Here is a 25,281-nt window from a genome sequence, read left to right as displayed (position 1 = left end):
ATACCTGCTGATACACACAAAGCTTCAAGAAATACTTGCAGTTCAGTATATTTTGTCTGGGTTCATTAAGACATTTTATCCTTTCATTGCTCACTAGTGTACACACTGACATGGCACATACTGTTTTGTCTCCACTTTTTTACATTTCAAACTGAGGTTTTGGGTAATTTTTTTTCCATTTCTGCATTTGCTGTCAACATACCACTCTCATCACAGCCATTAGAAGCCTCTGATTGAATAGGTTTCTTTTTCCCCATGGTTCTCCTGCTGACCTGCCAGTCAGTAGGTTCCAATACTTTATCTGAATAAAGCCTGTGAAGTTACATTTTTTTGTTTGTGCAAAGACCCTTGATGAAGCTGAAAGATGTGCTGGTCCCTCACTGTAAATATCACACCCAGGGCACAGCTCTCAGTCTGCGAATGCAGGTAGGCTCCAGACTTCCCAGGAGTTGCACAGGGTAGCTCCCTACAGAGTCAAGATGTTTTTGGGCATCAAAGATGCCCAAAGAGAAGGAGCACAGAGGGAGGCGTGGGGGTTGCAGGGCTCAGCTGGGGGTCAGAGTGGTGGGCCATGGTACAATCCATGAGACCTGCACGAGCCTTGAGCTGCATTGGGAGTGCAACTTCAGTAGCAACACTCACTGCAGGCTGGCTGCAGTGGCCAATGGACACAGACTGGTCTGTTTTGTTGGAAGCCAACACCAACACTTCCAGTTCTGCAAATCTGGTTATTCCTAAAATCTTACTTCATGGTGTACTGAATATGTCTTTTGTGTAAGCAAAAAGCCATGCAGTGCACACAGGCAAGCACTGAGTATAAAAGCAGCCGCACATTTTCAGGCAATTTCATTTAGCTTTGAAACAATCAAAGATCAATACAAGAAGAAGGTAATTTAAATTACAGGATTTATTTAAAACTGCCTAGTCTAATTTCACATACAATTGTGCAAATTAATGCTATTCAACACAGTACAATATTTCTTCACCAGGAGTAAAAATTGCTGAGTATTAAATCTCACTTTTATTTTCAAAGAATGATAACTCATAATACAATATTGCTCATCTTGAAAAGAAAGGAAGGTTGTAACCTAAAGACTTCCCTGGAGGTTATCCCAACAATTTGCAATGAATCTTTCACTGCAATTTAGTGGAATTGGTTTAGAACTGCTTATATGAAATTCAGAGGAGTAGACTTTAACTTCTAAGAAGAAAGAAAAACACGGGCTGCTAAGCAAAGTTTCTATTAAATACTTCTCAAACTGAATTACAACATACTCTTCAGCGTAAATTACTGCTAGACATGTTTTCTTCATTCCTCATCCCATGAGCAATATAAAAAACCCTGAATAACCCTCATTAAGACCCACATATTTGATTACATTTAAGGATATACCACCAAAAAAAAAAAAAAAAAAAAGTTGTTCCACTGTTTATTAAAAAAAAATTCAAATCACATTTCAAATTACACTGACATCGAATGTTTTCATACCATGACACCATGTAATTATGAATGATGGCCTGTTTCAAGGAAAAAAAAAAGAAGAAAAAGCGAGCTATTTTATGTAGTCTCATCTAAGTTTAAAAGGCAATCAAATTTCTAAAAAAGTCACTGTGCTGGTATGCTACTGACCAGAAAGAACAGATCTCCTTCCTAGCCTGTAACCTATAGGCTCTGAGAGCTCAGAAATTAGGCAGATCTGAAAACAGAGACATCTGATCAGTTGATCAATCCCCTGGAACCTCTGAATACCATTAAGAATTTCAATGGTTGACCAACTGCTTCAATTACATATTCAAAGACTTCTGAGCTGACAGCAGATGTAGGATTTGTCCTCAGCATGGAGTGTGGTAGTATCCAACAGACAGAGCTGAAGACATTGACAAAATTAATTCATAGAATCATATTAGCAACATTATAGATGGAAACATTTTGAAGCATTTTGAGAAAGGAAACAAAGTCATGTTCATGCAGTGATTTAGATCAAGGCACCCAGGTTTTTCTGCTCAAACCTGTTTGTCATCGGACCTGTAGGTGACACAAATGTGAGGTGAGGGGCTGACAGATGAAATGGATGTGCTGCAAACAAGAGGGACCCCACAATCTGGAGAATCAGGCTGATAGTATTCAACAAAAGGAAGTACCAAGTCTTGTCCCAGGGGAGGAATAACTTCAGGCTCTAGCACAGGCTGACTACCTGGAATGTGTCCTTTCAGAAAATGCCATGGGGGTTCTGGTGGACAACAATGCAAACACCAAGGTCGTCCTGAGTGCATTAGGAAGACGACTGCCAGCAAGTGAAGGGACATGGACCTTTGCCTCTGCTCAGCACTGGTGAGGCTGCATCTTGAGTGCCGTGTTCAGCTCTGGACTCCCCACTGCAGGAGAGACGTGGAACCACTGGAGACAGACCAGCAAAGGGCCATGAAGATGGTGAAGGGCTTGAAGGAGCTGTTGTCATATGAGGAGGTGCTAAGAGGGCTGGACTGGAAAAGAGAAAGCTCAGAGTGATTTTATCCACATTTATAAATATCTGATGAGGAGAGAAAAGAATGTGGTCAAGGCTTTTCTCTGTGGTTCACAGTGAAGGGACAAGAGGCAATGGGCACATACCGAGATCCAGGAAATTCCACTTAAAAAGGAGAAGCCTTTTCAGTGGTGATGATGGTTATGGACTGGCACAACTTATCCAAAGAATTCCTGCAGTGTGTCTGTCCTCAGAGATACTCAGAATCAAGTGGGCACATTTTCAAACATTCTGCTGCAACTGACCCTGTTCTGACTTGAGGACTGGACAGAACAACTTGTTCAATACCACTGTGGGATCTCTCATGATGAACTTGGTGCCATTTCATGATTATTTATTGATGAATAGGAACAAAAATTGTTTCTAGATAAATTTTTGAGGGTCCTTTTGCAAACTCTTAATTAGGAAACATATTGAAAGAAGAAGTTCAGCATTGAAAGAAGAAGTTCAGCATTGTGAAAAGTTAGGCCAAAGTAAAGTTGAACTGGGACCTCAACAGCAGCCCAATTTATTCAAGGAATTTATCTAGACCCCACAAAATAAAAAAACTCTGTCTCAAAAATAACATAATTTTCCACACCATGTTTAGGAAACATGTTCAAAATTCAATTTTACATTATGTATAAGGTATAAAAAAGATTAATTATACAGAGGTTAAACATTAATCATCTTTTTTTTCAGGAAAGGAAGTAGCTCTAATCTAGTTGTGTCAGCCTAAAAAACCTGTCCCCTCTGCCTTTACTGGGAGTCCTGTGGTTTGAGTCATGACACTTCAGAGAAGATTAGGAGGAGTCTCACTATGCTCTAAGTAGAACGAGTTCATAAAAAAAGCACAAAGGGGCCTGTTATCTCCCTTAGTATGGTCCTTCAACCCAGAGACCCTTGGGCCACCAGCAGAGGAAGCCCATGCTTCAGGCACACATCACTGCAGCACAGCTCAAAGTAACCTTTCCATGAGTTCTTCATGCAGGAAACAACACATAAATTTACAACAAGGAGTTTGGTTTCTGGCATGCCAGCTTGCAGAATGAAATGCAGAAACTTTTTAAGGGGACCAATCTGTTCAGATATAATATGAATGACAGGCAGGACTGTCTAAACACATCTGTGGTTGTCAGAGATTGTGCTGAAAATCATGCTGTCACACCCCTCTTGCCATGTGCTGAGTGGAGGTCTAATGATCCCAAGGACTCTGGCAGATTCCATTGCAGATGAGGAAATCATAAGGAAGAATACAGAATGTGCAAATAACTAAGCCTCTTACCCTTGGTTTTGATATGGTGCAGTAATCTGTATAATATATGTGGATTACAAATTCATTGTTGATTTTTTCATAAATAGATAGATGTGTGCATTATTGATATCCCTTTATAGATAAGAAGATTGAGCCCTGGAAAAGAACAAATCCACAAATTACACAAGGCACCTGCTCCATGTTTAGAGTTTAGTCTTTTCCTGGAAGGGTGCCAGCATATTAAATCTTCTAAATTTCTGCCCTCTCTGTAAGATAAATAACACATATTCTCATACTCCAGAAAGGAAAAATTCATATTTTAGAACTTGGAGTGAGACCAAAAGAAAAAAAAAAACAACAAACTAAACCCCACCTCATCTCCAATATTCTTGAAAATAAATAAAATAAATGCAATATTACTGTAATACTCTTTTAACTACAGCACTTATCTGCTTGCTGAAACTGCTCATGCAATCTGACCTAGTCTATCTTCATTCTATGCTATAGCTTTAATGTTCAGCAATTGTTTTTTCCATTGTTTTGGTTTCTTTTTCTTTTTTCTATAAATACGCATATGCAACTAATTCAGAATTTATTTTCAAAGGATTGTGTAGATGGCGTAATTTGATAATTTAAAAGCAAACCAACTAGAATTGCATTTGGTTTTTTTCCAGTATTGGAACATCAACTTTATTTAGTGACAGGACTGAAAGAACATTTTCCCAGACTTTGCTTTCCATTCATTGAATCACAGAATGGTTTGGGTTGGTAGGGACCTTTTAAAAATCATCTCCTTCCAACCTCCATCCTGTGGGCAGTCACACCTTACCTAGACCAGGTTGCTAAGAACCCCACCCAGCCTGGCCTCAAACCTTCCTTATCTAGAGGAGTCTTTTTACTATCTGATTTCTTTAAAACTTGCATCCTGGCAGCTGAGCTTCCTTAAGTCGACTCTAAAATCAGACAGATATTTCTCATAATCCCAAGGTAATTCAGGAGGTTACATTACACTACCTAATGGACTGATGAGCTTTTTCTTTGTAATTAGCCCTCAAGGGACCCTCTGCACTGGAGAAGAGTGCTACCAGATTATTATTTATAAGCACTTTAGCAACGGTGTTTCTAAACATGCTTGCATAAAACACTATGCAGTGTACTTACCGTACAGCAAAAATATTAAAGCTAAGTATGTAACAACACTTGTTAATGTAGGAATTTTTAGTTGACTACATTTTATGACTGCAAGTAGACCCAGAGAGGAAAGTTAGAAAAATTAGGAATGTCCTAACATTTGAAATCTTTACTCCAAATTATACAGTAGTTTAATGCATACAACAAAACACAGAGCATATGCATCAAAATTAAAATAGTAAGAGAAATTCTGAAGGCTCCTCTACAGTTTTGAAACAAGAATCTTATATTTTTCTCAGCTCAATTAGCATATACATTCATGCACTAACTTATACTGTTTCTGTCCTTTGCCCATTCCATTCATTCAAATAATGTAATTCTATCTGACATTTCTTTAAATGTTGAAATTCCCTTCAGAGCACAAGACTAAGAAAAACATTTAAGAGGGACAAATGTTGTAAGAGAAATGGTTTTGGTTGGATATTTTCATGTTCAGTGTTGGAATACACCACTGGGATATCATGTAATCCAACCTCTATGCTCAAGCACAGTCCCCCAGGATTTCTAAGAGGATTCTCCTTGCCAATATTGCACAAATCATCAGCGACACCATGCAGCAATAAAGACACCCAAGGAGTGTCTTTACCTTTGACAACAGTGAGTTTTTCTGTTAAAGCCTGCTTAGTTTAAAAATCCTCACGTAGAAATGTTTCTACACAGTGGTCAAAATTATTGCTGTACCATTAGTTAACCTGAACCCTGATAAAGAAATCTATGGCAGTGAGTCACATGACAGCAAACATTTGCCAGGAACAGGGGAAATAATGCAATATTACAAACTGTAGTGTGCATCTAGGAATATTATTTATACGACTGAGGTGACCATAGGGAAGCAAAGATGTAAATTGTATTTCATTTAGAATACAATAGGAAGTAGAACCTGGAATACAGTTTAACTTCATCATGCTCTGGAGGCAACTTCCTGAAATGCTAAGTTCTTCCACCAGCCACACAGGTTATTTTCTTCCCTCTGGCTATACAAATAAGGTAGCTTCTATGAGGGTGAAATGTGTAAATTATACTGATTGACATGTGTGTTTGGAGTATAAAAAGACTGAGTTTTCTACTTGTCATTCGTACATGCCTTTCCCCTTCATGGAGACTTTGAAACACTGCATAAAAATAGAATGTAAGACACCTTCCAATGGTTATCACTTCTCAACAAGGAAGTGGCACTCTGGTTCGAACAAATTGTATCTGGCTACACAGTATTGGTGTGTCCAAACTTCTTACAAGGTCACAGAACTGAAAACAAGTTGCACATCTCTGGTAAGTCCGCAGTAGTCTGGTAAGCCTGTTTAGCACTAAAACTTTAAAAAACAATTACTGTTAAGTGTAAGTGACTGGCCTGTGAAAATGGCTTTAGGGATTTGCAGTGTTTCCTCCCAAGTATCACAGCATATCCTCTTCAGGATCTAAATTACAGCATACAATTCATTTCAAGATGGATTCTTGTTGCTTAGGATGGACATATCAAGGTTTTGCCCACATACTTATATTTGGCATCACTGTGTGTTGTCATAATGCTCCTCTGTTTATCTTGGGCACATAAACCTCCTTTACTACTTAAACTGTTCATATCTTCCCATTTCAGGTCTTTCATATGTTCTCTTTACAAAATTCTTCTCCTGCTTCCCTGACTAGAATGGTCTCTTCCCAGGAGCCCTCACATACACAAGAAGGAGAAGAAAAGGCAAGATCTCCTCACAAGAGAGGATGGGAACCATCATCTGCTAGCAGAATTTTTGTGAAATGTATTCACTACTTAAAATCTTTGTTTCAGTAGGAAGATTCAAGTAAGTTGTCAAACTGGGATCACAAATGACAGTGCCTGCACTTACAAAGTCTAAAAATTTATGTAACAGCAATGTCAAGCCAAATATATGTCAGGTTTTAGGACTATTTTTTAATTATAAGTTATCCCACTGTAAGAAGAAGACTTAAGAGAAAAGATACACATGTGGGAGTTTTCAGACATTTTAATGCAAATGACAATCAAAAGGCTGCTTGAGGAACATAAATACCACACCTCATCCTTTTTGTGGTCTCTCTGGTTCTTCAATAAAATTAAACTTCTTATACAGTTAAGTGCAGGTCAAAACTTCATCAGTAGTGCTTTTAGCTGGTAATCCTGAGACTCCAAAATCATCATCCCAAAACTGAAAAGAAAAAAAAAAAAAAAAAAAAAAAAAAGCCCCCTGACCTTTTCATATAGTTGTGAAGAAAAAACCAGCTAGCTGTTTCCATTACATTTAGGACTAATAATTTGAGGAAATTGAGGAAATCTGACACACATTAAACTTGTTGGATGGACCAAACAACCTCCTTGAATTATTCCTGGAATAAAAGGAGTTACATTACTCCTTGAATAAAAAGGCCAGATTTCTGAATAAAGGGGAAGTGTAACAATACTTTTTTACTCTTCTGACTGTAATAAAACACTTGATATGACATGTAGCAAGAGATTAGATAATGTACAGGAGATTAAATTGTTAAGAAAGTCAAAACCACATGAAAGGACAGTTATGAATAAAAGTGCATTAGACAAGAGGAAGATTACGAGCAGTTTTCCTCATGCTATCCTTCTCAAGTCCAGTCTTATTCCTCAGCTTCATAAGTTGCCTTCATGTAAAAAAAAAAACTGTCTCAGCATTGCCAGTCACATTTTTCAAAGACAGAATTTTTGAGAGTGCCAGTACACAGCAGTACCTGGATGACTATCCACATTAGCCAGCAGAAGAAAGATCATTTGGTAGTACAAAGGGCAATACTATATGCTCAACAGCTGTTGAGTGACAAGGGGGATCAGATGATAAAACTATATGCCACCAAATCCTAGGAGGTATTAAGAAATATATCCAGGGGAGAGAGTAATTTTGAAATTCTGTATCAGTAAACTGTACTATCTAAGCATTTATGAAAAGAAAATGAGGTGGGGAATGGAGAGAGGGTTTACTTCTCTTAGAGTAAGAACAAAGAAGGGCTGTTGAGTGAGAAAGATGTCTGAGGAATGGAGAAGTAAACAGAGCAGTGTAGAGACACCTTCCACAGTTTCAATGAATTTTGGCCCCTTTTCATTTTGGGGCAGACGACTGGAAGTAGCCAAGGTTTTGACCACATTAAACAAGCTCTCAGCAGGTGATCTCTAAAGAACATCTCTAATCATAACAGACATTTCCTTAAACTGATCCTCCAAAGAAGTGAAAACATGCTTGTGCAAGTGAGTTCTTGAGCCTTAGATGAATCACGGTGTAGATGTTAAAATGACTAACAGCCACACATTTGCCAAAGCATGATTGCACTGTTAACTGTCATCTGGAAACTGATAAGAAATTTTCTAAGTCCCTTCTAGATTTTTACTGGCTGAAAATACATCTGAAAACAAATGAGAATCAAGACTGCATTTCTCTCATGCATCAGCCCTTGTTTTGGGATATCTAGCACAGCTCCATGTATTCAAACATTCATGTGCTCAACAAAATGACAGGATATGTATTTATGACAAAGGCAAGTTTTTCAAAATGTAAACTGTAGAGTCACATAAGGTGCAGCCAAGTTCAGAAATGGGAAATAATTTTTGGATTTCTTTCTTCTGAATGTTTAGATCCCAGCACTACTTGCCTAACCACCAACAAACAGTCTTAATGCTTCACTTCCAGGTACTATCCGGGCTTATCAAGATCAGCCCAACCCACTCGCAGTAACACACTGAGAGTGCAGCTAAAGAGGAATCACAATTCTCCAAGTATCATGGCAGGAAATTTTTGTAGAAATGGGAGCACACTGACAATAGCCCATATTACTCAGGGTAAATCAGGAGTTGCTGTGGTCACACACAGAACTTTATGAAATAGATCATTGCCATCTAGGAAAATAACCTCCATCACAGAAGAAAACACAGTGAAGATCTGCAGGGGTCCAGCACCTGTAGAACACTTTTAACAGTAGAAAATTCAGAAGAAATGATAGACAAGAGGCTTTGAAATCACATTCTGTATATAGGTCCCTTGAAACCCAGAAGACTAATATTTGTTCTCTCACGCTGCTTAGGCAGACTATTTCTGCTCTCTTTCTGAAGACTCAGTTCAAGACTTATTTGCAAGTCAGGAGCTGTTTTCCAACAAGGCTGCAACAAAATTATGTATTACTATGGGTTGTAATCTAATCTTGCAAATCTCTGTGTGTGAATCAGTTCTCATGTGATGCTGTCAGGTGGAATTACATTTCAATGGAAAATTTTATGCGATATACAAAAATCAGATACACACTTTACACTGCACACATAAATAAGATTCATTCCAACAGAAAGTACTCTGACTCAGAATTTAATAACTCAAACATTTTACTTGAAGCATTGAGTTCTTCTTCATTATAAAAAATTTTGTTTCTAAGTCCACTTGCTGCCATAGGTAGACTGTAGCCTGCAAAATTTATGCATGTGTTAACTGTGTGTTTTTCTACAACAGTAACGAAAAATCTCAAATTTTTTTTGCCAGTGTTCTCCAGACACATCCCACAGTGTCTGGCAAATGGATGACTGTGTTCAACAAAAATTTCAGTTCTCTTGGTGGAAAGAAAAGAAAATAGCCATGAGACATGTCCTTCAAAAATATTTGTTGTTGTTGTTGTTGTTTCCCTTCTCTCCCAAAAGCTATAGCACTTTTTTGAAAGGGCAGACCTAGCTATATGTTGAGAATAGATTAATTGGAAATTTTTTTTCCTTCTGTTTTTGACATCTTCTTACAGGTTCCAAATTCAATAGAGAAGTCTGTCAAATATTTCTAAGGCTACAAATGAAAACCCAGTAACTCGTATATATCAAGAATAACTTTTTCTTCAAGCACTTTTTAAAAATAAGTTATAAGTTGTATATATTCCATAACAACTGTACACTTTAAATTTACTGACTTTAAAATCCACAAAAATCATCTTTGAATTATTGTGTTTTAAAATATATTCTAATTCTTATTCCCTTTCCTAATTTCATCTTATCCCTGTGGGGGTAACACTTCAGCAGTTCAATTGTGACCTCTCTTGGAATGAAATAAGGCAAATAATTAGGCCAGAATTTCTGACCTCTCACATTCCTGGTACCATGCTGAAGTAGACAAGGAAAAAGCATATGGTCATCTGCACAAAAGTAATGGGAAAATAATGGTTCTTGCCTTAAACTTTAAACTAACCAAAATTAAGACTATAGCCATTATACCTCAGAGCAAGTCTTTAAGAAATCAAAAGAGCAGGTTGCCTACATTACTGCAACTTGGTGTCAAAAAATTTATAAGAGACTTTTTAAATGTCCTATTTCTTCCATATTACATCAACTCCTCAGGAGTTTTAGAGTGACCAATAGGATGCATTCCTGATACACCAAGTCACTGCTTAAAATTTGGGAAAGAACAAAAGATTCCTCCTTCAGTGTTAACTATAGCTGGCCTGGACTGTGACTTTTTCAAGAATAAAACAGTTGACATCCTGTGCCGCACATTTAACATGTATGAAAGCCAGGGCAGTCTAAGTGCATTAGATGCCAAATGTACCACTCATAAACAAGCCACTTTTGAAAACACTTGTTTTCTAGTAGATCTACCATGTAGGTGGTAGATTTCTTACCTGCATGTGTACCCCACATATACTGGATCTCTGAATGGAAAAATAGCTGTGGGATATCTAGAAAATACCATTAAAAATCAAAACATTCCATTGAACAGGTGGAGGCAAGTGGAGTACTTCCCAAGTAAAACCTGTTAGCTATACTTTTCATATCCATTTCATTATGCACTGAATACACAACTATCACACTAACAGTATAACAGTTGATTCCAGCAGAATCAACATTTTAACAGCTGACTTACCTCATAAAACTTGAGATTTATCATCTCCTCCCTATCTGCCAGCAGAGTATTGATTTCTATTTAAGAGGAGCATCAAGATCCAGAGGCCTGGCAAGTACAGCAGCTGAAGTTCGGCCATTAATAAAACAAATTAAGAAAAGATGTAAGGATTTTAACTGAATGAACCTGAGACCATACTCTCAGTGTTTTAGTCTGATTATGATAGTATGGGCATTTCATCTACTCAGATTACTTGGAACAATGAAAGTTCCTCAATTTTCTCAATTTAAATGATCCTTCTAGCATCTACACTGTACTGAGATAAGCAGCTGTGAGTTGAACAGACATCTCAATAAACAGCCTATCAATTAATCATGATCTCCCTTGCTGCCTGTAGTAAGCATCGTATGCAGAAGGATCATTAGCACAGGAGGCACAATCAACTATAGCTGTCTAATGCTACATTATTAAGTGAAGCAAAACACTCTTATAAGATGGTAGGGTTTAATATTTTGTTTTAGATTCCCTACCAATAGGAAATTAAAAGTATTTTAACCTTTATGCAAATGGAATACACCTTGTATTTTCAGTGCAAAACTAAGGATTACCCTTTAAAATCATGACACTAATATTAATGATGAAACTAGTTCTATCAGACTACCTTAGCTTCTGCTCAGAAACAAGAATGACTTAGTATTGTGTTACAATGCCAAATGAGCAGCTGTAAATGTCCTTATATAAATTACATTCTTTTAACCTTTGCCAGAAGTTAAAAAATAAATAAACAAAAGAGGAATAAGCCAGACAGAACATATATTTGGACAGGCACCTTTTTTAAGTCTTGCCTCCAGTTTCAACATTAAATGGCCTGTTTTATGTCATAAGACCCCCATCTAGGCATAGGAGTACCAGATATTCTCATTAGCCCTTCCAATTCTGGCAGGTGGAGTCTGAGGCAAATCTGAGCTCTAGCCCACGCCTCAACTTGCCTGACTCAGAAGGAGCCAGGTACCAGTTTGAGCATCATATTAAGTACACTGCTGTTTCTAAGAAAATGAGACAAAGGAGGAAAGGCTGTGAGAACGAGAAAAAAAATAAAATTAGTGGGTAGGAGATATTGAGTCACTTGTGGTAAAGAGACATTGCTTTAGGCATCCTGTACAAGTCTATAGATAAGAAACCCAATTAAAAAGTGGGATGAGCCCATCAATGTTTTCCAGTTTAATAGCACTTCTGCTTATTCTTCAAAAATAGCACAATATAAATACATCCTTGTGACTCATCTTTCAAAAATACTTTGTATGGATATCTATATAGACACATTCATACACATATATATGAAAATTGGAAAGAGAAAAATATGCAGAGATGATAGTCTCACTGTTGCAGAAAGTCTGAAGGAAAGGATAGGACAGCTAACTTGTGCAAAGAGAACCGTCCAGGGAAGGCATACGCAGAAAAACCACTGATTTCTGAGAAAAACCCATTTTCCCAAAGCATTTTTAAATACAATTAATTCCTTAAAAGGGAGACTGAACTGTGGGTGGTTCAGACAGTCCTGCAAGTGACAAAACATGAAATATGGAAAAAGAGGTGATTATGGTGAGAAAAGAAAAGCGCAAGAACATTTTGGTGAGTACAAAAAGCAATCTACAGAAGCTGGATGAGCTGCATTTTTTCTTGAGCCAAATTAACTCATCATGCATAGGAATCTGATTTCCTCTTTGGATTAGAAACCCCTCCAAAAGTATGCAGCAGCGAGGACATTGGTTTTTATCATCACTCCCTTTCCAAAAAAAGAGATTGAACAGCTAAGGCAAACTTCTGTGTTAACAGACATTTTATATGAAGTTGCTACTTTGCTATGGTTCTCTCATAGAGAATGGCAATGCCAAGGAAAGGGAAATGCTGTACTCTGTAGGTTACAGAGATGCAAGTAGTAACTTGTGCTTATATCTCATAGTCATTGTTTATTTGGTATGCAGTGATTACCTTGTGTCAGTACGAAAAAAAAAAAAAAAAAAACAAAAAAAAACCAAAACCATAAAAACCTCAGCATCTCTGTAGCCTAGAAGCATCTTGTTTGCAACAATGAGAAAAACCCTTGATAAACCAAAACCACACGTGTGTTTCTCTACCAACTTAAAATTCAACACTTACTGGAGAATCTACTCATTGAAGGATATTCATTGGTTAGGTTTTGAATAATATCCTTCTGTGATATTTTTGCAGTTTTGCTAGTTGTACCCTCTGTAAAGCACCGCAGAAAACTCATGTTATTAACGCTGTGCCCTAGCTAATGAAAACACTTTCTTCTGCACCATCAAGACTGTTGTGCATTGCAACCCACCTCTTGTATTCTGCATTTTCCTAATCAATCAGCTTAGATTTTCACCTTAAATTTCAGGCAGTGTAACTGAGTGTAGTCTGAGTAATGTCACCCTAGCTGGAATGTGAAATGGCTCCTACATTGTCACACTCCGACACTGACAGAGGAATAAATCATTACTGCTGTATTTGCATCAAGATGTGCCTGATGCAATAGAGTGAAACAAGACATCTCAAAAGTCCTCTCAGTACTCCAGAGAAATAACTACCTTAATTCTTAGTAAGTTTGCCAAATCTACTAACAGAGAACAGTCATAACTAAGGAGCTTACCCTCTTAATGGCTTATTTTATGAACCCATAAAAGCTTTACAGTATCCCTTTCATTCTTATATTTAAGGGTTTTATATGCTCAGCACAAGACCATATCCCACCAACTTCAAACACATTGTGGCAAAAATGAAATTGAGACTCCTTAGCTGTTGTCCATGTGGGCTGAAAGCTTGAATTCTGATTAAACTGTGTTTTCGTACAACACAATATCTGTGTTCTTCCATTGTCAGTGTGAGACTGACAGATGTCTTTTAATACTAGCCTTTAAAATAACTCTAATACCTAAACATAAGCAAAATACTTTCTTGAAACCAAAAAGCACATCTAAAACCAAAAGGTTGCCATCTTCAAAACAGTTATATTGAACGAAATGCAGCCCTGTCACAATTTAGATAACTAAATAGGGGAACAAATAAGCTCATGCTGTGAGGTGAATCTCACTGCATCCATCTTCACTGCTAAACTCATTAAAGTCTCACTTGCCTGCCTTGTTTCCTCAATAACTTTCCACTTGTCTCCAAGCTTCATTCACAACTTCAGTTCTACAGCCTTAGTAATTTCCTATGACAACTTTTTGAGGCACAAAGCTTCCTACCTGGCCCTTTGAAATTCTAAGTCATCCAGTCACATGCATTTCATTTTCTTGTATTCTATTCTCTTGAGAGAACACCAGTGAAATTACCTAGGAGCACATCTCACTGCTAAAAACTACTGGTGTCTGGGAAACCTTCAACAGCAGAAGTTGGCTTACATTGCCAACAGAGAAACAGAACCAGAGAAATCTGAATAAGTAAAGTTACTACAGATTTGGACTCTCCATGATAGCTATCTTCAAAATAAAAGGAAAAATAGCAAACAGTGAAACGTATTCTAACCAATCAGCTTTTCTAACAAGAAAGCAATTTCAACATTCCAGGTTAGAGTGATCTTAGTTCTACTCTTAAACTACTTAGCTGGATCCCTACAAATCTTTGGGGCCTGATGAGATTTATCTGAAAATACTCAAAGAGCTGGCTGATGCCATCGCAAAGCCTTCCTCAATGATTGTGGAGTGGTCTTGGGAACCCAGAGAGGTCTGGGACTGGAAACTTTGTTCTGATTTCCAAAAAGATCAAGAAGGAGGCCTCTAGAAACTACAGGCTGTCATTCTCACTTCAGTGCTTGGTAAAACCATAGAAGAGATTATTCTGGAAGGTATTGAAAAAACACTGGGAGGACACCACAGGCATCAGTTACAGCTAGCACATATTCACAAGGGGGGAACTCCTGCTTTTCAAATGTGATTTCCTTCTACACTATGGTAAGCCACTGAGTTGATCTAGGAAAGCCAGTAGATGTAATTTTTTTGGACTTCAGCAAAGCCTTGGAAACTGTCTCTCCTTCTAGACAAAAATGTCCAGCAGAGAGCTGAACATTACCTGATGAGTGAGCAGTTGGCTCATGGGTTGGCCACAAAGGGTTGTGGTGAATGAGGTGACATCAGACTGGAGTCTGCTCATTAATGGGGTTCCACAGGGCTTCATCCTCTGCCCACTTCTCTTCAATGCCTTGGACATGGGATTCGAAGGAACACTAAGTTTGCCAGTGATGCTAAACTGTAAGGAGGTGTTGATTCCCTTAAGGGCAGAGAGGCCTCGAGAAATTAGTGAGCTGGGCAATCATCAGCCACATGAAGTTTAACAAGTACTGGATTCTGCACTTGGGACAAGGCAACCCTGGATGTACAGATACACTGGGGAATGAGAGCTGGGAGAGCAGTGCCGTGGAAAGGGACCTGGGGGTCCTGGTCAGTGGCAAGTTGAACATGAGCCAGCAGTGCCCTGGCAGCCAGGAGGGCCAAGGGTGTCCTGGGGGCATCAGGCCCAGCATGGCCAGCCGGGCAAGGGAGGGGATTGTCCCACTCTGCTCTGAGCTGGGGCAGCCTCATCTCAGTGCTGGGGGCACTTCTGGGTGCCACAATCCAAAACAGACATTGAGCTGTTAAGAGAGTGTCCAAAGGAGGGCCATGAGGGTGGTGAAGGGTCTGGAGGGGAAGCCATATGAGGAATAGTTGTGGTGCCTTGGTCTGTTCAGCCTGGAGGAGACTGAGGGGAGATCTCATAGTGGTGTTCAACATCCTCACAAGGGAAATGGAGTGACAGGCACTGATCCCTCCACACTTGTGATCAGTGAGACAAGGAAACAACATGAAGCTGTGTCAGGAGACACTTAGTTCAGATATCAGGAAAAGGTTTTTTACCCAGAGGGCTGTTTGAACAGGCTCCCCAGGGAAGAGGTCACAGCACCAAGCCTGAGCTCCAGAAGCCTTTGGGCAATGCTCTCAGGCACGTGGTGTTATTCTTGGGATGCCCTGGACAGGGCCAGGAATTGGACTCGATGATCCTGATGGGTCCCTTCCAACTTAGTGTATTCTATGAATCACCCAGGGGAAATATTAACAAAATAGAGAATAAGTAACTCAAATGGATTAACATAAGCACTTAAAATCTGGCAATAACAGGCAGAAAATTTTCATTTGCTTGTTTATTTAGACAAAATAGTCTACATTTTCTCCTTTCACCCCTGCAGACATTGATTCACAGGGTCTCATAACAGGTCAGGTTTTTTCTGCAATTTACAGCAAACTTAAAAAAATTGCAACAGGAGATTACTTATTTTGAATACTCTCCACAAAGCATTTCCATTATGTCATTAAAGCAATTATGTTATCTAAAAGCAAAAAAACCATAAGAATACCAGGGAAAAAAATACATGTACCAGGAAATAATAAGACTCTTCGTCTTTCCACATTCATTTTGAAATGTCACAGGATTGTTGAAATGCTGCTTCATCAGAAGAAATAAATTATGTCTGGAAAGAGTTGCTTTCAGCTATAAACACAGAAAACAGGTTATAACAGGACACATCTATTACTGTCCAGCTAGTGTTAGACTAAGTTGTGCGAGTCAAAATGTGCTCCTGCTTTCATAACCAGTATTACCATTTCCAATAGATTAAGAAGTACTTCTCTGTATTATGTTGTGATGAATAATACATCTTATAAGCCTCAGATAAATTCCAAAAGCCTACATAGATGCCTTGCAGTAGCTGCATCCTATGGCAAAAACAAAACCATAGAGAAGAAAAAAAAAAGTTGTGAAAAGTAAAATAGTCTCCTAATCTAGACAGAAGTTTTCATGCTCCTTGTCACAGGTCTAGAGCTTTCTCATCTCCTTACTGTTTTTTTGGTTTTTTTTCTTTTTTCCTTGCTCCTAAGTGTTGTCTGCAATAATTTAAAAATATTTATCTTTTTAATTAATTCCACTATTTTCAAGCACCTGAACCAGTGTACAGAAAGATAACAGATAAAGCATCCTACAGGAATGCAAGCCTTCAGAGGCTTTGCCTTTTGTGGATTGGTCACGGACAACAGCACATCTACATCAGCAGCTCTCAGACCCACAAATTTACTCACATCCAGCATACCACTGCAAGTGCTCAAGATTTAAAAGATGTCTATTGATTCTGGATATTCTGGAAATCAAACTCTTAATTAAAAGGAAGGCCAGTCACCACTTAAAAATCATCAAGCCCCAAAGAAGTAAACAAGGTAAATCCAGAAATCCCTAATTACAAATAATTTTTAAATTCTGCTTATGCAGTTTGACTCTATCATTCTAATTATTAAACCACCTTTTGAAATACATGTCCTTTCATTTCAGATACAGAATAGGCTATACATTAATAATTAATGATTATTATCTCCATAATAAAGGAATAAAAAGAGCAAAATAACTTCAGTCTTCGGTATTTTCTTACATGCTATGCCTTCAATATAATAATCCCTCATGTCTTTTCAGGAGAGACAAGCAGATGAGAATTATGGAAATTGAACTATTGTTTGGTTTTCTTATTTTAATGCGCATTCATTTCCCCTCTTCATTTGTTGTTTTTGGGTTTTTTCCTGTTTTTCTTATCTTTAGTGCTAAAAATCACATTATAGCTCTGCAGTGACTTGCATCACATGTGACTGCACACATTACACTCTTCTCTACCAGGTATTCATGAAAGCTAAAGTCATAAAATAAACTAGCATGGAAGGGACTTCTGAGGGCTGTCTTACATAAGCATTTTCCAGAATTGTTTGATCCAAAATCTGATTTTTTTTTCCCCTTCAGAACAAAATTTTGCTATTTCAAAGTCACTTCATACTAATAATAGAGGTTTATGAATGTTTATTGATCATCAAGCAGTAGTAGATCCATGTCCTAGAGAACACCTTCACAAAAATGTTAACAGAAAAGGAAAAAAAAAATCATTTCTGATAAAAACCTGATCCCTAAAATCATTATGAATTACTAACCTTTAAAAATCACACTAAACAGACTAGTCCACACATGCATCACAGAAGTAATGCAAAGAATATAACTCTTTTCCCACCACCACTAAATGAATAAACACAAGATCAACTATTCAGACAAATATTTAGGACTGGTCTATTATAGGAAGTTTCTTGACAGGTTTCCTCACTGGAGGCCAGCTGCAGGGAGACACCAGGCAATATATGCAAGAAAGATTCTAAAAAAAGGCAACCTCTTACTTAGGTTCAGGAAACCTTATTTTGAGTGAATCTTAAATAGTCACAATTTCTAGCTTTATTACTGAAGCAACCAAATAAGGAGTCAGGAAAAGTGTTGCTCATTCATGGCACACAGAAACAAATGTAGAAAAAACATGAAAACACTCTGCTATATACTATATAATTTTTTTAAAAAACCATTTTATAGTTGCAAAAATTAAGAAGAAAGAAGCGTTTGCCTAAAATAAAAGCTAGACAAAATGTACAATTTGTCACACATGGCAAATTGTTCATGCACAGGATTAGTTAGGCTCCCTTCTGCCACCAAGAACTTAAAAATATTAACAACAACAAAAAAATATATCCTTCAAAGACAGTAAAACTGAATCAGTAGTAAACTTTATTACATCTCATCTGATGATTCACATCCTACAGCAGCACATCTGACCTGCAACCTGCACAAGCACCTCTTGTAGGCTTATTTTGCCCAAGCCCTCATCTCACTTCCCACTCAAACCTCTTGACAGGGATTTCTAGCTTCCAGTCTTATTAAACCCTTTATTTCTAAGCTTTCTGGACAACAAAGTCACCAGAAGAGTACTGTTTTCAAATATAATGGACACCTGCTTTTAACTACCTCCTGCAAGCTGAAGTCTCTAGCAAGAGTAGGCAGCAAGGGGCTGGGGCTGGCTAGGCAGGCTGCTGCAGATAGGGGTGATCCTCCACCTGTGCATGCAGTGTGTTATTTTTCATCTCACAGTACTAACAAGTTATTTTATCGGTCCCTGCCCTGAGCTAGATCTACCATTTGTGTTTTTTCTATGAAGTGTGTTTTCACCTCTGATAACCTATGTAGGCACACTTCTAAGATTTTCTACACACCTCTAAGCAGAAAAAGTGTAGGCAACCATTACTAGCTGTGCTAGTGTGTGTCTTGAAAATTAATTCTCAAAGGACTTTCTGATATGAATTTACATAATCCCAAGGTAACTTGGGCTGGCAGGGGTTTGAGGAGGTTTCTAGTCCCAGCAGCTGCTGAGCGGGACAGATCAAGCTGCTCAGGGCTTCAGCCAGTTGGAATGTGAAACCCCCAAGGCTGGAAAAAGCCCACTTTCCCCAGGCCCTGGCTCCACCACTGCTCCTCCCTCACCAGCACAGACTTTAATGTCAGACCCTCCCTGACTATAATGTCAGAGCCCAGCTACAAAAGCCTGGCTAGAGCAAAGGCAGTTGGTGTCCACTGCTCTCCTCTCATCCCAATTACACCACAGAAGGCATGAGGGCTGGATCCAACATGACTGACCCTTGGCAAACCCTTGCTGAGTGTTTCCTGTCACTGTCAGCTCCTTCATATGCCCAGATGTGGGTTCCAGGAGATCTCCTTCCTTGGTTTTACCTCAGACTGATGGCCAGCTTCTCTCCTCCTTCAGCCAAGTCACTGAGTGCAGAGGGCAGGCAGATGTGGGTGGTGAAGACTCGCCTTATCCACATCTGCTTCACTGCAACACCTTCACCTATAGGAATCCTGATAGGAAGACCATTGCACATCAAGGAGGCAGTGATGTACACCCCAGGTAATCTGAGTACACCCTGGCCTGTGCTGTGCTGGACTGCACATAAAACTTGGCCTTCAAGCTGCACTGAGCCACACAAATTTCCTGTTGCAGGATAAACTCATTTTAGGACAGGGGCCTGCAGAGAGCTCCCCTCATCACCAGCAATTACAGCACCTGCACCACCTTGCCTTCATCTGAAATTGCTGCAATAAATTCTTAAAACAACATTGTTTCTGCTTGCCAGCAGAAAACACAAATATATTTGAGCTATTGTATGGAAAAAAAATCATACAACAACTAAAATGAGCAAACAAGTCAGCCTTGTATGGACAGGGTCACAGTGTGCTGCTCAAGCACCATTCAGTAACAAGATGTTTTCCTTAACCTCCAGCAATCTCCTGGATGGCTGGTGTTCTGATGTATTATGTTTCCCAAAGAGGATGGAGGTCTGTGGCTCAGAGCCACCCTCAGTTTGTTCAGAGAAAGTTCCATCTGCTTCTTTACCCTGGTCAATGATCTGTAACGCATCCCAGCACACTCAACAAACCCTCCTCCAACCCTGACGCACAAGCTCTACGGAGACCTGAGCCCTACACATCTGAGCTGCTCCTTCATGTGAAGGCAGCCCTCTTCCTCCTCTTCCCTGCCTGTCTCTCCTGAAGGGTTTGTCTCCATCAATCACAGCACTGCCACATCACAGGTATCCCAGCAATGCTGCAGCTCTGGCCACAGGCTGAGCTCTTGCCCCGACTGCTCAAATCCCAATCAGTGTGCAGACAGGTACAGACTCTGCATTTTATTTTAACATGCCCAAACTGTGCCTTGTTCCCCCCACACCCTGTCCTTTTGCTTGCTCCACTGTTTTATCATACAACTCAGGGCTGTAATGTGCCTCCCAAGTCACTGCTAGTTTAATAGTCTCCTCACCAGACTGGCCAGCCTCTTGGCAAAGGTGCTTTTGCTACAATAAATGATAAAGGCAATATGACATCTGGTTTCTTAAATTCACTAATACAAAATTCAGAAGTTGAGCTAAATTTTGTTCAATCTGCTCCATGACAAAGCTCTTCATTCAGTGGATTATACCTGTACATATAATGTTCCTCACTCACATATACATAGTTCTGTTCTGCCATAAAGGGAGCTGATTACTTTTCATCAGTCATTGGTACTAGGCCCATCTGATTTTCAGCATCCAGGACAGGACCAATGGCCTGGTTCACAGCTATAATTTCATTGGCACCACAGCAAAGTAAAGTTTCATTTCAAGTGTTCGTATGTTTCTCACTTGTCATTCTGTATCTGAGCTACTGTAAATATCCTGGGGGAAATTTCACCTCAAAAGCAATTTAATCTTTGAACAAAACAGAAAAAAAATCTGCTGTGATCAGAAACTGATCCCAACTGCTGGCAGAGCAGCCAGTTATCTCAATTTTTATTGAGCTAGAACACTGTGCAGCATCTGCTTAAAATGGGTTAGAAAACTCATATAATTCAGAGGCTGTAAGTACAAATGACTCCCAAGATCTTGGCAGAAAATGTCCAAACAATTCCCTTTATGAGAAGAAATTCAGCGTGATCCAAAATATGATCTGCTGGTTTGCATGGCAAAATTTTTATCAGTTTGAATGGGGGGGGGGGTGGGTTTCACTCTCCTTTCCCTTTCCAGAGTTACAAAAGCAGATGATGGAGAGAGGAAAAAAAGCAGAAAAGTCTTAATTTCTAAAGCTATAACCGTACTTCAGTCCAACAGGTAATGCCTTTACTCAAAATGAAACCAGGGTTATTCTATACAAAGATCACAGAGATGGTTTGGAGTCAGCCACGTGTGTGCTCTAGGCAGTGTTGGCTCTTGCAAACCTTTTCTATCTCAAATATCCTTTACTTCTTCACCTCCTGCCAATGTAGCAATTTCTCTCTCACTCAAACACTAATATCAAAATGAGATAAAATATAACACCCCTCCATTCCACCCCCACCCCCCCAGACTCCTTCCTGACCATTTTGGAAAAGAACTAGGATTACCAGTTATTCTTCAGAAATCAACAAAGTAATAAAACAGCAGCCAGCTCTTAGGATTATTCAGTAAAAATGTAACAAGTAATGAAGAGGTGTGAAACATCAGTATCAGCAATTTTTTAACTTTTTTTTTTTAAGTGTGTAAAGAAGAGGAAAACCAGAAAATATAGATTTCAGGGAAAAAAAAAAAAAAAAAGTACACATGCATAGCATCACTTGTACCAAACTCCTTCTTAAGTACTGACCCCAAAAAAGTCCTCCTCAGACAAGTGACAAACTTTAAAAAGTAAACAGTGTGGCAGACAAACAGAAGTTACCACAAGAAAAATATAATCCAGGGGACAAGGCTGGGGGGGATGAGGCCAAAACACTAATGTTAAAAGGACTGAAATCTTGGACTTTATTTTCTTTTTCCTCCAAGAGATAATGTGGGTGCAAGTGGGAAGAGAAAAAAAAAGTGCTAGTGGGAAATGTCTTAAGAATTAGTATGTTCTGGCATTGCTTTGGAAAATGGTTCCAAGTGAATTATTCTTAGTGTTGAAATGTGATTTTAGAATCCAATTCCCTTACTAAAAAAAAAAAAAAAAAAAAAAAAAAAAAAAACAAAAAACCACAACCAAAAAAACAACAACAAACAAAATAGTTACCCATTCTCTACAAAACCCAATGCTTTCAAAAAACCTGACAAAAATTATAAAAAAATCCTGACAAATTACCAATCTAAAAAATTCAGAATCTGGCATTCCCATCTGTCCTGCACTTTATGAAGTTTAGTGGGTTTAACGTAATGCAAATTCAGTAACATAAAAAACACCAATACAGTACTCCTTTAGAGAAGAAAATAGGACAAAGTTGCTCATCCTTCCAGAAAGATTCTGGAAAAGCAAAGATTAAGCAAAGATTAATACAACCTTTCAATTCTGATTAAACACTTGCAACCTGAATCTCATTCAGGGTTCTGGCTGGAGTAAGAATTCATCTCAGCTGTAAGCCACAAGAACAACAACTTTGTTTAGAACAACAGAAAACTCAAGAAGGACCCCAAAACACCCCAAAACAAAAACTCCCCACAAACCAACAAACACCAACCCTCAAATACATTGTGTGCATTTTTGATGAGTTCTGGCCATATAATTTTTACTGGGTTTAAGCCATCTACGGCAGAAAGAAGTTAGTGTATTATTTTAAAAAAACCCACTCCAACACTCCACCCTAAATTATGGGTATATTTCAATCTACAGCATGGTACAGATGAATGCAACGCCACTCCTGTTCCCCCTCCACAAGATAATATTGTTACTTTATATGATGCTTCCTTGTTGCCATGACATCCTTTATACTGTACGTCTCTTTACCCTTACATTATCTTTTCCTTATTGACATTCAACCTGTGGTCATTTTACCCCCAGGTCAAAAACCTATAAATATGTGTTTAATTTCAAAATTATATGTTTAATGTATTGAATAAGGTGTATCAGTTCTGACCTCAGACAGTCTGCTTTAGGTAGGAATACACAACGCTGTTTCTAAGCACATGAGGGCTGAGATTGTTCTTGGACAGTGAGCAGTTCTTCCAAAATCTGTGTTGGTGTGTGTTTGTTCAGCACTTACCTATAGGATTCGGACCCCAAGGAGACGGACCATCAAGCACACTAATAAACGTCACTCCTTCTGTTTGAATGCTCAGTTTGTTCTCTCAATCTCCCCTTATGTCTGGCCAAGATGTTCGCTTTCCTAACTTGTAATCTCTGCTGCAGCGTGCACTTCCATTGAAACGCTTGCCCACCCACCCCAGAGATCGCCGGCACACGCCACCGACCCGGCTGAAGGCAGAGACACCAACAAGGGGACACCCACCTAACAGGAACACCTCTGGCTCCCAAGAACCCGCTTTTTGCCTACAGCCTTTGGGTGTTTCGCTCATGATTGCTACCCCTGCTCCCCTCAGCACAACTCGCGGGCAGCGACATCCCCCCGGGCGGGCTGCGGCTCGGCGGGGAGCGCTCGGGAGAGCCCAGCCGCAGCCCCGCACCTCTAACAACTACAAAGTCGGGCTCCGCGCGCGGGAAAGGCGATTCCTCTTCCCAAAGAGCAACAGGCTGCTCCTCGCCACCCCCGGCCCGGCTCGGCCCCCGGGGCGAGCAGGTGCCCGTCCGGAGCGGTGGCGGTCTCGGTCGCGGTCACTCACCGGCAGCGCGGGCGAGGAGGGTCCGGTGCGCTTGGAGCCGCGGCGGGAGCTCAGCCGCCGCCAGGACTCGGCCAGCCGCCCTCGCCCGCCGCTCGCCGCGCCCTCGGCGCCGCTGCCCCGCTCGGCTCTGCCGGGGCTCAGCCGCCGCTGCTCCATGCCCGCCGTGCGGCTGAGCCCCGCCGCCGCCCCGGGCCCGCCTCGGGCGCTTTATCGGCGCTGCCGGGCGCGGCGGAGGGGCGGAGGGGCGGGCCCGGGAGGGGCGGCTCCGCCCGGGAATCGCCGCCGCGGGACGGCCCCGGGAGCCGCGGGGATGCGGCGGGAGCGCGGGCGGGGTGTCCAGCAGCCGCAAAAAGAAGTTTCAGTCTGCGGCGGCAATTAGGGAACGGGCACGGAAAGAGAAAAGGGCAAGTAGGTGTGCTGCGCTCAGACATGACGAGTTGTGACACCTCTTCGTCTCCCGTCTGGATCATGCCAAAGTCGTGCCAGAAGGCTTTTTCTAAGTACGCTGCGTTAATAGCTCTAGGGAAATAAATTAGTAGTTTTCCTATAATAAAATATGTTAATTCTTAATGTCTAGCAACAGACACATGTGCACAGCCTCCACTCTAAGCCAAGCGTTCTCCTCTCTTGTTTACACTTCAGGGGATGAAAACATCAAGTCAAGAAAAGATGGCACAGTACCTGTTGTACTGTGACACACCTTTGGGGGCCTGCTTTTCTCTCTTAAGATCAGTAAGGAGCACCTCTGAAATTGTCTCTTTACTAACACTGGAAGGTTTTCCTGCAGTGCTGGTCAGGGTCCTGGCTCATTATGCCCCACCGGGCCCTAAAGAGCAAACACAGGGGTCCAGTGTCTGTGCGGGCTGAGCACAGGGCACTGCGGCAGGGCCACAGAGGAAATCTGCCCCATCCCTGCCCCCTGAGCTCGCTGCTAATTTGTCTTCCCAAAGGGAGAGTATGCTCAAGTCCCCACAGCTGAAATAACAAGGCAGCTAATATCTGTTTTCCAGGCATGATTAAAAACACAGTGAGTGTTTTGCAGGTATTAAACCATTGATTTGTGTTTATGATTTAACCCTTCTTACAAAGATTTCTTAAAAGACAGTCTTAAGTTTTTACTGACAAAGTCAGACATATCCCTGCTCCTTTCTCAAGTAGCTTCACTTTCTATTGTAAAAAAGATATTATGACAATATTGTGAGTGATATTATTCTAGTTATATCTTATGTGATTTATGAAAACATATATTTCCCTCACAGTGTATCTAATGTCACAATATTAAATAAGAAAGCTGGGTCAGAGTTTCCAAAAAACATGTTAAACTCCTCATTAAATATAGGTTGGAAACAAATGATTAAGGATTTTGTTGTGACTTTAGGTAGTCTAATGCTCTGCAAACCCTTAATCATGCTCCAGACTTCCATTCAGTGAAGACAGGCATTATTGGGAGGATCTGTTTTTCCAATACCTGTGACCATAATAGCAAGTTATTTCATTTGGGTGAATTATTCTCATGA

General features: G+C 40.0%; 1 protein-coding gene across 1 annotated transcript in view; it reads right to left on the bottom strand.

Annotated features, from left to right (window-relative positions):
* Positions 1-24,013, bottom strand: part of TRPM3 (transient receptor potential cation channel subfamily M member 3) — a gene marked incomplete at both ends in the record, with an annotated part of 383,951 nt that extends 359,938 nt beyond the window's left edge. The window contains one exon of the mRNA XM_083884288.1: positions 23,765-24,013. Coding sequence (XP_083740414.1) covers positions 23,765-23,920 — 156 coding nt within the window. The remainder of the gene's footprint in view (positions 1-23,764) is intronic.
* Between the last annotated feature and the right edge of the window lie 1,268 nt (positions 24,014-25,281).

The sequence above is a fragment of the Zosterops lateralis genome, assembly GCF_965231275.1.
Source record: "Zosterops lateralis genome assembly, chromosome: Z".
NCBI classification, from domain to species: Eukaryota; Metazoa; Chordata; class Aves; order Passeriformes; family Zosteropidae; genus Zosterops; species Zosterops lateralis.
Note: the sequence above shows the minus strand (reverse complement) of the source record. Positions and strands in the feature narration are given on the sequence as shown.